The 9,655-nt window shown below is 49.4% G+C and overlaps 4 protein-coding genes across 4 annotated transcripts; 3 read left to right on the forward strand and 1 right to left on the reverse strand.

Moving 5' to 3' along the window:
- The first annotated feature begins 322 nt into the window (after positions 1-322).
- pgkA (phosphoglycerate kinase pgkA) lies at positions 323-2,111 on the forward strand. The gene is made up of 3 exons (XM_040845608.1): positions 323-575; positions 634-1,073; positions 1,137-2,111. The coding sequence occupies exons 2-3, from the start codon at positions 770-772 to the stop codon at positions 1,901-1,903; spliced, it is 1,071 nt and encodes a 356-aa protein (XP_040707231.1). The 5' UTR covers positions 323-575; positions 634-769; the 3' UTR covers positions 1,904-2,111.
- Positions 2,112-2,564: 453 nt separating this feature from the next.
- Positions 2,565-3,095, reverse strand: ASPSYDRAFT_53120 (proteasome regulatory particle lid subunit SEM1; the record flags this gene model as incomplete). Its single annotated transcript, XM_040848622.1, has 3 exons — positions 2,565-2,598; positions 2,763-2,874; positions 2,984-3,095. The coding sequence occupies 3 exons, from the start codon at positions 3,093-3,095 to the stop codon at positions 2,565-2,567; spliced, it is 258 nt and encodes an 85-aa protein (XP_040707232.1).
- Positions 3,096-4,347: 1,252 nt separating this feature from the next.
- Positions 4,348-6,773, forward strand: ASPSYDRAFT_25503 (TTC39/IML2 family protein; the record flags this gene model as incomplete). The annotated part of the gene is made up of 6 exons (XM_040844170.1): positions 4,348-4,432; positions 4,494-4,511; positions 4,618-4,694; positions 4,780-4,846; positions 4,909-5,894; positions 5,952-6,773. 6 exons carry the CDS (start codon positions 4,348-4,350, stop codon positions 6,771-6,773), a joined length of 2,055 nt encoding a protein of 684 aa, XP_040707233.1.
- Positions 6,774-7,778: 1,005 nt separating this feature from the next.
- On the forward strand, positions 7,779-9,654 carry ASPSYDRAFT_25504 (MFS transporter; the record flags this gene model as incomplete). Its single annotated transcript, XM_040844171.1, has 5 exons — positions 7,779-8,118; positions 8,182-8,203; positions 8,260-8,351; positions 8,419-8,750; positions 8,803-9,654. The coding sequence occupies 5 exons, from the start codon at positions 7,779-7,781 to the stop codon at positions 9,652-9,654; spliced, it is 1,638 nt and encodes a 545-aa protein (XP_040707234.1).
- Between the last annotated feature and the right edge of the window lies 1 nt (position 9,655).

Below are 9,655 nucleotides of genomic sequence, written 5' to 3' on the forward strand. Positions count from 1 at the left end.
GTTCTTACAGATAAATGTTGATTGTTACTATGCAACAAAAGATCAATTACGCCATACTTTTTTGGCCCGACAACGTAGGTGAACCCCGCCATCGTATGCAGGAGGGGCTGGACTGGTACCCTGAGGACGAAAATGGTACGGCCGTTTATAGATCCTTGGAAGAACGGAGCGTGATTGCAGCTCATTACTGCTCTATCCGAGGCTATCGAGAATGCGCAGGCTCAATGTTCACCCCCAGGCATAGAAGCCCGAAGCATTCCGTCATGACCGTGACATCAGTCCCGCATCAGCCCGAGCCTTCTCTCCCCTTCACCGGGCAGCCCCACCATGTCGCCAAAACAAATGGAAGCTCTTCGATTCCTACCCCGCCACTCACCGTGATACGGTTTCAGCATTTTCTTTCTCTTACGACAGGAAAAGGGTAGTCTAGTCTCCTGACACGGGTTATTTATCCCTGGTTTCCCTCCGATTGCTGTTCCTGATCATCCATCTCTACCGCTGCACGAGCTCCAGTCACAATGTCTCTCACCAGCAAGCTTTCCATCACAGACGTGGATCTCAAGGACAAGCGTGTCCTGATCCGAGTACGTCAACGACTTTATTGAAGCATCTAGTTGACTTGATCACTAACGCAATTGTTCTGTAGGTTGACTTCAACGTCCCCCTTGACAAGAAGGACAACACCACGATAACCAACCCCCAGCGTATCGTCGGTGCTCTGCCCACGATCAAGTATGCTATCGACAATGGCGCCAAGGCCGTTGTCCTGATGTCTCACCTCGGCCGTCCCGATGGCAAGAAGAACCCCAAATACAGCTTGAAGCCTGTTGTGCCCAAGCTGAAGGAATTGCTCGGCCGCGACGTCATTTTCACGGAGGACTGTGTCGGCAAAGACGTTGAGGAGACCGTCAACAAGGCCTCTGGCGGCCAGGTCGTCCTTCTTGAGAACCTGCGCTTCCACGCCGAGGAGGAGGGTAGCTCCAAGGACGAGCAGGGCAACAAGGTCAAGGCCGACAAGGAGAAGGTTGCTGAGTTCCGTAAGGGACTTACCGCTCTTGGTGATATCTACATCAGTGAGTAGCAGCAGCTTTATCCATATATGTATAAATATGGACCAGTAACTAATTGTTATGCAGACGATGCCTTCGGTACCGCCCACCGTGCCCACAGCTCCATGGTCGGTGTCGACCTTCCCCAGAAGGCCTCCGGTTTCCTCGTGAAGAAGGAACTCGAATACTTCGCCAAGGCCCTCGAATCGCCCCAGCGCCCCTTCCTCGCTATCCTCGGAGGCTCCAAGGTCTCTGACAAGATCCAGCTGATCGACAACCTTCTCCCCAAGGTCAACAGCCTGATCATTACCGGTGGTATGGCATTCACCTTCAAGAAGACTCTTGAGGGTGTCAAGATCGGAAACAGTTTGTTCGACCAGCCCGGTAGCGAGATCGTCGGTAAAATCATGGAGAAGGCTAAGGCCAACAACGTCAAGGTCGTTCTTCCCGTCGACTACGTCACCGCTGATAAGTTCGCTGCCGACGCGAACGTTGGTTACGCCACAGACGAGCAAGGCATCCCTGACGGCTTCATGGGTCTGGATGTTGGCAAGAACAGTATCGAGTCCTACAAGCAGACCATCGCCGAGTCCAAGACTATCCTCTGGAACGGACCCCCCGGTGTTTTCGAAATGGAGCCCTTCGCTACCGCTACCAAGGCTACTCTCGACGCTGCTGTGTCGGCTGTCCAGAGCGGCGCTACTGTTATCATTGGCGGTGGTGACACCGCTACCGTTGCCGCTACGTACGGCGCTGAAGATAAGATCAGCCACGTCTCCACTGGCGGTGGTGCCTCTTTGGAGCTCCTTGAGGGCAAGGAACTGCCTGGTGTTTCTGCTCTGTCAAGTAAGTAAATGACTATGCAAAGGAAACAAAGCCTTCCCATTTAGAAACGAGACGATCCACACCGACCTTAACCTTGGAGGGTCGGCTACTTTTGCCATGAATCTAATGTACCATGACTTTTATAAAATAATAAATCAATATTTTTAAATACTTCGTTCCTGTTTATACATATTTCTAATTCAATACCATTGCTATAGCTACGGGCCCTAGACTATAACGGTGATACGGCGTTGTAGGTTTATATATAGCTTTGGAATATGGACGTTTCCGTAAATTCAGTAAGAATAAACCAGAAATTTCGTGCAATAACCTAGTCAAAAAAGTGCAGGCCCTATACTGCACCGGCGTCACTATCGATTATTCGACGACCTCTTTCTCCGAATAACCTATCAAGGGGGCAGATAGCGTAGCGAGAAATCGCAACTCCCTTACCCTAACAATCCGCTAGATAAACAATGATACTAATTCCACATTGCACGAATAGCCAGGCCTAGGTATGGCGTTTGCATGCATTGCTTCAGAAGTCTGTTCCCTGTTCACAAACTATGAGTGTGAATTGACGGACACGTACGTAGACTGGAATGGAATTTCAGGTGTTAGGTACGAGAAAAGGCATGATGTATCTAGATTATTATTCCCATGGTCATTGTCACTATAGTTGTATTCGAATCAGGACGAGGCGTCGACTTTCTTAAGCTCTTCCCTGTGATGAGATATGTGGATTAGTCAATGAAACACGGAACAACATTGAAGGTGTAATATAGCCGTGGATATAGGCAGCCAAATATTCGGATAGGTAGGCAAAATGGTGGACCATGCCATCAGGTTGGAAATGAGGTATGGGAATCGGAGGTTGATAAAACGCACTTCAACTGCTTCGAAAAGTCCTCGGCGGCATCATCGTCATCCCAGCTCTCCTCCCACAAGTGAACATTATTCCCGTTCGCGGTTGCTTGCTCTGTCTCGTTCTCTGGCCAGTCTGTATTATTTAGAGAAGATGATTAGTTATTTCATTCAGAATGGCCGTCATCGTTTTCAAGGACGACGGATATTAAAAGGCCGACTGGTGAAGGGCGGGCAGTTCTCACCATCAACAGGGAAATCTTCGAATTCATCATCTTCCTCCAGAACGGTAGGCTTTTGTTGTTGGGGCTGTTCGGAAGCTTCTTGCTTCGTGTCCTGAGACTGTGTGTTTGACATTATGGCGGTGGGTGGTGGGTAGGTCGTAAGATGGGAAGTGGACGGTCTGCAGTTCGGTCAAGCTCTTAGGAGACGACGCAATATATCCAGATGCGAGCGTAACGAGTGAGAAACAGGTGAGCTGGAAAGGTGAAAGTTGGAGTGCGGAGAACAAGCTGAGGTGCTCAAGGTAGATCTGAGTTGAGGTCCTGGTCCCGCATTGGCGTTTCCTTGTTAGGAATGGGCTGTCACATGTCTTGGCCTGTTTGAATTGCGCTAACCTCAGGTCACATAACTTGCAACAGAGTCAGACATAACGGCGGATTGAATTTCTTGTGTCTAAGTTAACTGACCAACTCCGAGAAAGGATGCATTTAGAGAATAATGCAATTTTGTGTCGCAACGGAGGAGGCACTTCCTGACGAATAGAGGGTTGTGACCGGCAATTTTCCATGTTACCAGGTAAGGCGTATCTACTAGTAAGGTAATACTTACTCGGTGCTTCTTTTGGTATGCGTCGTCTGTAGTTAAGTCAAGAAACCCAAGAATCTAAGTAGTCCGGTGAAGACTGAAGATAGATTGCCGCGGTGCATATTTAGCATAAATAGCATAAATGAAGAGACTCGGGAATAACTATGATGTCACAGAACCCTGATAGCGTCTGTTTCCGTCGGAACGAGGATGACCGCGGCGGTCACCAATGGCAGAATCCGTATACAGCACACCAGCACGAGGTCTGTGAGACCCTTATTCGGAAACGGAGGCTCTAAATCGTTGGCCAAAACGCTCTTTCAAAAGTGCCGGAGAATTCTTCGTGTCTCCGCATTCTGATACACGTCCCTGAGATCAGCCTTACCGCCTGATATCCTTCAGTTGTCCCGCTGCGATCAGAAGCTGAAAATGCTCCGCCTCTCCGGTGGACCACGGTTAACCTTGTCCCGTTTGGTCGCTTCTTCTTCTCCTTAGTGCGAGCTGCGTCTCGACCGGAGTGTTACAGTCCCCGGGTCTCTTATAAGTTTACCATATCTTCGGTCCTTCGCTCTGCTGCTTCTGTTCGCTTGCCAGTTGTTCTTGCTGTGGCTCAGGGCTGACGCTCTTGGAATTCCTGCTCTTACGTGGGGATACGACCATTACGTCGTTCGTCTTACGGGTTTCGGACCGTCCGGCCCACCATCTGGTTTTGAACAATTGAATTATCACTGACGGCCATAAGACCACTTCTACTCTTACTCTCGTTTTTCACTCCTTCTCTGCTGATCTCTCATTTTGAGACATGTTTGGCGGCTGGTTCGGGGGCAAAAAGCCCAGTCCCAACGGCTCTACTCAGTCACTTGATGCTTCTTCAGAATTACAGGACTGTGAGTAGTGTATTTGGCGATTTTTCTTGACTTCACAAGTACATGCTGATGCTTGCTGCAGTAGAGGATGCAATTAAAGGTACGCCAGAGTTTATCAACGTTCTCGGCGCTTGGATCGGCGCCCAGAATATACTCTGAAAGATGATGGGCGCTAATCTTTCCTCTTTTGATCTTTCTATCAACAGCTGCCGAGTTGATCCTCAACGACGATGTTGATGGTGCTGAAGAAGGCCTTTCTGGGCGAAATTCAGCCTTTCACTTGGTGCGTAGAGATCCTGCTATTATTCGGTTCCAATCTATGCCCGGGACCGTTTCTGGATTTTGACTGACATGACTTCGCTGTGTAGATTGGGAGGGCTGTGGTAATGTTCATTAGGGCAACATTGGGCTTCGAGCAAGATATTATGCGCCAAGGTTTGAAAATTTCCGCCTAATCACCCTGTAAACTTTCTGTCTCAGCAACTTATGCCTTGCAGCGGCGGACCGGCTCAACGACGCTGAGAATAAATCGTACCAGGATCAACAACGGGCCAAAAACCATTTTCAGTCCCCAGATACCTATCACTCAGAGATCTATGAACCGGGTACAGAGTTCGTTCTCATCCAGGCAATGGCTCAACTCATGTGTGCGGTTGTCGGCGTACTCAATGAGAGTCTCACAGAAAGCATAAAAGGCTTCTATAAGCTACGGAAGGCTTACTTCGCGCTGGACGCAATTTTAAAGATGGAGGAGAAGTTTATGCAATCAAAACAGGCTGGTGTTATGAATAAACCTTCGCCAGCTGCCTCTCTGAAAGGTGAAAAGAGCATTGCTGTGAATGTGTCTGAAGATCTCTCAAATCTTAAAGTTGACGACGCTGGCACTGGCCCGGTATCAAGCAGCACGAGCACATCAGAGCTGATTAATCACGATCCAGAGTCCGATATTTTCAAAAACCAAATCGATGTTTTTGTACACTCTGGGGCTAATTTCTGCTATGGGGTTCTTCTTTTGCTCATATCTATGGTTCCACCAGCGTTCCATAGGCTTTTAAGCATCGTTGGATTTCATGGTGATAAGGATCGGGCCCTGAAATTGCTTTGGCAAGCCAGCAAGTTCCACAATTTGCCCGGTGCAATCGCAGCACTGACGCTTCTTGGGTACTATAATGCCTTTGTTCGCTACTGCGATATCATGCCTGATGCTGTACCTGGGAAAGACGGGGATATTCAGGGTTATCCTCAGGAGCGTCTCGAAGCTCTTCTCACACGAATGAGGCAACGGTTCCCTAAGAGCCAGCTTTGGCTTCTTGAAGAGTCCCGTATGCATGGCGCTAACCATAGACTTGATGTGGCATTAGATATTCTGTGTACGAAGGAACACAGTCCACTGAAACAGGTCGAGGCACTCAAGGTGTTCGAAAGGAGTCTGAATGCGTTGTACATCCATAAGTACAAACTATGCGCTGAAGCATTTGTTGAGGTTTGCCCCCAATAAACCCATCTGGTGATACATAGTAAGCTAACAATAATAATAAAGTGTGCTGGTCTTAACTCTTGGTCTCGTGCATTATACTATTACATTGCAGGAACCTGCCATATTAGTTTGTACAGAGAGCTTGCCGCAACCGACCCCAAGAAAGCAGATGAACATGCTCAAACGGCAGTCAATTTGCTCCATAAGGCTCCCAAATTTGCAGGAACGAAGAAGTTTATGGCACGCCAATTGCCGTTTGATTTATTTGTTGTCCGCAAAATTGCTAAATGGGAAACTCGAGCTAAAGAATGGGATGTACCTCTCGTGGACGCCGTCGGGGTCGATCCTGTAGAGGAGATGATTTTCCTCTGGAATGGACATAGTCGTATGACACAGGAACAACTCGAGGAGTCATTGGCAAGACTTTCATGGTCTGAAAGTGACGCGAACCGAACATGGGCCCGTGAGGGAGCGGAAGAGAAGGGTATCTACCAACTCCTGCGTGCCGCTGTGTTGCGTTCAATGCGGCGACATGAAGAGGCCAAAGGAATTATCCGAACATCGATTTTCACGTTGGACCGTTCCACGTTCAAGGGGCGCCATAAGGACGACTGGGTGTATCCCGTTGCGCACTTTGAATTGGCAGCAAATCTATGGATGGAACGCCCAACCTATATTGCACAGCATGGCGGACCGACGGCTCAGAAACAAAAGTCAGATGATTCACAAAATTCTGAAAAGAAGCTGGTGCGCGAATGCAAAGAGAACCTGCAAAAGGCTGCTCACTGGGAGAGCTACGAGCAGGAAGCTCGCTTTGGACTGAAGGTGACTGCTGCGCTGGAGGCTGTCGCGAAGTGGGAGAGCCGTCACTCGACAACGCTGTAACGATGCTTTGTTATATATGGATGAACCACACGATGTACATGAACCGTGCATTTATTTACTAGGCAATTGATAGACTGTTACTGTTATATTATCCTATATCCAACTGTCCATAGTGAATCACATATACTAGTTAGTCATTTTGAGCACCTTGACCATCCGACTTCAGATCAACTTCTCGTTTCTCCAACTTGGATTCAGCAAACATATCCCTTCAAGGACTAGTCGGCAATACCTTTGACTCATCTCGAATTCTCGATGCAATGTTGTTAGCCTGTTGTGTCGCAGCTGCCCTTATACACACCAGGATTTAGTTTGGAGACAGTTCCACTATTCTCACAGTGGCGATCCACACTCACCATGTCAAGCTCCCGGAAAAGAGTCCGGCGCGTTTTCCTCTCGATCTTTCGCCTCTTTGACCCGTCTACTCTACTTTCCAGAATTGACGTCATTATAGCCTGTACGGTGTTATGGGCTGCTACTTGGATGATCCGAATGTGCGACACCATATCAGTTCAGAATGGCCTCTAAAACCCAACTTAGAAGTCCACTCCGTCATCCGTATAACTGCTGGGCGGAGTAACCCGGCCGCCATGGTCCAACTTTCTGCCGACGATCATCTCCAGACTCCACTACATACATTGAGGAGCGAATCGAGAGACAGGCTTATCAGACAGTCCACAGACAAGCGTTTTGGTGTTGTGCTGGGAGCCTGGGACTTGGTCGGCTAAGACGGCTTCGATTTCTGAGCTTGGATAGGCCTGTCGTGGGGCCCAGAACCTGGAAGCCGAATTCTCTCGACCTTTTTAAGCTATGGTTCCTGCTGGCCAGAGGTTTATTAACCGTTGGCTCCCCCAGATGCCGTCAGTCCGTGAAGTGACGTCTGAGCCGAATTGTCCCCATCCAAAAATTTCCCAATGCTAGAGTCCTTTCCCTTTGGTCTACAATCACATTCTTTTACATTTTTATTCGCCTTGAATGATTTCGGAGGTTATATCACCTTCGAAAATGAGAAGAGAGGATGATCAAATATCGCGCGCTTCTACCGACGATGCCGATGATATTTCTTCCGTCGAAGAGCACGGCCGGGACCTTAATGCTTTAGAGAAGCAAACTACCGCATCATCCGCCTTTTCGGCGCTCGAACAGCGTGCACAATCCGTCGTATCTCGAATTCGAAGTCGCGAGCCTGGCCAGACAGCCCGCTTTACGCATCCGCTGTCACATACTAAAACGAAAGACGATGTGATCGTCGACTTCGATGGGCCTGACGATCCTTACCGTCCGTTGAATTGGGGCTTCCGGAAGAAAGCGTTCACAACGGTTTTATATGGGCTCACCACGATGGGTACGCATGTCCTTCCGCTGATTTTGTAGGAAGCAATCAAAGCTAACATCTTGCTGTGTATAGGCGCAACTTGGTCAAGTGCTATGTAAGACCAGAAATGTGCTTCAACGAACACTCCGCGCATTGCTAATGATGAAATAGTTATTCAACCGGTACGGCTCAAGTGAGTTCAAGATTCGGAATAGGCGAGGAAGTTAGTACGCTGGGAACAACACTATTGCTCTTTGGATTCGGTATGTCAGCTCTACATACAAGCGCGACTCATCGCTTCCGCGACTGATCTAACACTGTATACTCTAGGCTTGGGCCCGCTCGTCTGGGCTCCCTTGTCAGAAGTTTACGGGCGCAAGCCTGCCGTTTTAGGCCCTTACTTCATTGCTGCGATATTCTCGTTTGGTAGTGCAACTGCGAAAGATGTCCAGACCCTCATGTTGACCCGGTTTTTCACTGGCTTCTTTGGTGCCGCGCCTGTCACCAATACCGGCGGTGTTCTGAGCGACATTTGGACGCCGGAGGAACGCGGTGCAGCTATAGTCGGCTATGCCATGGCAGTTGTCGGCGGGCCCGTGCTAGGTCCTATCGTTGGCGGCGCAATTACCCAAAGCTATCTCGGCTGGCGCTGGACTCAATATGTTTGTCTCCCCGCTCAAAGCCACACAATCGTTCGCTTTCTGACCTTCGCAGATAACCGGGATAATGATGCTGTTCTTCCTAACGCTTGACATCCTCTATATTGATGAGTCCTACCCTCCGACCCTCCTACTCTATAAAGCCCGCCGCCTCCGCTTCCAAACTGGAAACTGGGCCCTCCATGCCCGTCACGAAGAATGGGACGTCACACTCAAAGAGCTCGGAAACAAATATCTCATCCGGCCCTTCGCCCTCCTCACAACCCCCATATGCTTCCTCGTCGCGCTCTACGCCTCGTTCGTTTACGGAATACTCTACCTCTCCCTCGCCTCCTTCCCTGTCGTCTTCCAAGAACTCCGCGGCTGGAACCAAGTAGTCGGCGCACTGCCCTTCCTTGCATATCTAGTCGGAATCCTCTTCGGCGCCTGTGTCAACCTCGCCAACCAAAAATTCTACATCTCCCGCTTTAAAGCAAACAACAACCGACCCGTCCCCGAAGCCCGCCTTCCACCAATGATGCTCGGCTCCGTGTTCTTCGCCGGTGGCCTCTTCATTTTTGGTTGGACTTCCCAGATCCAAATCCACTGGTTCCCGTCCATGGTTGGCGGAGCTTGCATGGGACTCGGCTTCTTCACAATCTTCCAAGCAGCACTGAACTATCTGATCGACACATTTCAGTCTGTTGCCGCGAGTGCAGTTGCTGCGAATACGTTCCTGCGGAGCGTGTTTGCAGGTTGCTTTCCCCTGTTTGCGACGGCCATGTTTCGGAATCTGGGAGTACCTTGGGCATCAAGTGTTCTTGGGTTTCTCGCGATTGCCTTGATTCCGATTCCGTATTTGTTCTATATTTTTGGGCCCAGGATTAGGGCTAGAGGGAAGTGGTCGAGGGCATCGGTTTATTCGTGAA

This window comes from Aspergillus sydowii (assembly GCF_001890705.1).
Source record: "Aspergillus sydowii CBS 593.65 unplaced genomic scaffold ASPSYscaffold_1, whole genome shotgun sequence".
Lineage (NCBI taxonomy): Eukaryota > Fungi > Ascomycota > Eurotiomycetes > Eurotiales > Aspergillaceae > Aspergillus > Aspergillus sydowii.

What these genes read in the sequence shown, in the direction of transcription:
- pgkA (XM_040845608.1), top strand. Translation starts at nt 770, where the DNA reads ATGTCTCACCTCGGCCGTCCCGATGGCAAGAAGAACCCCAAATACAGC. An exon ending in TCTTGGTGATATCTACATCA is followed by an intron (nt 1,074 to 1,136) that starts GTGAGTAGCAGC and finishes ATTGTTATGCAG; the next exon opens with ACGATGCCTTCGGTACCGCC.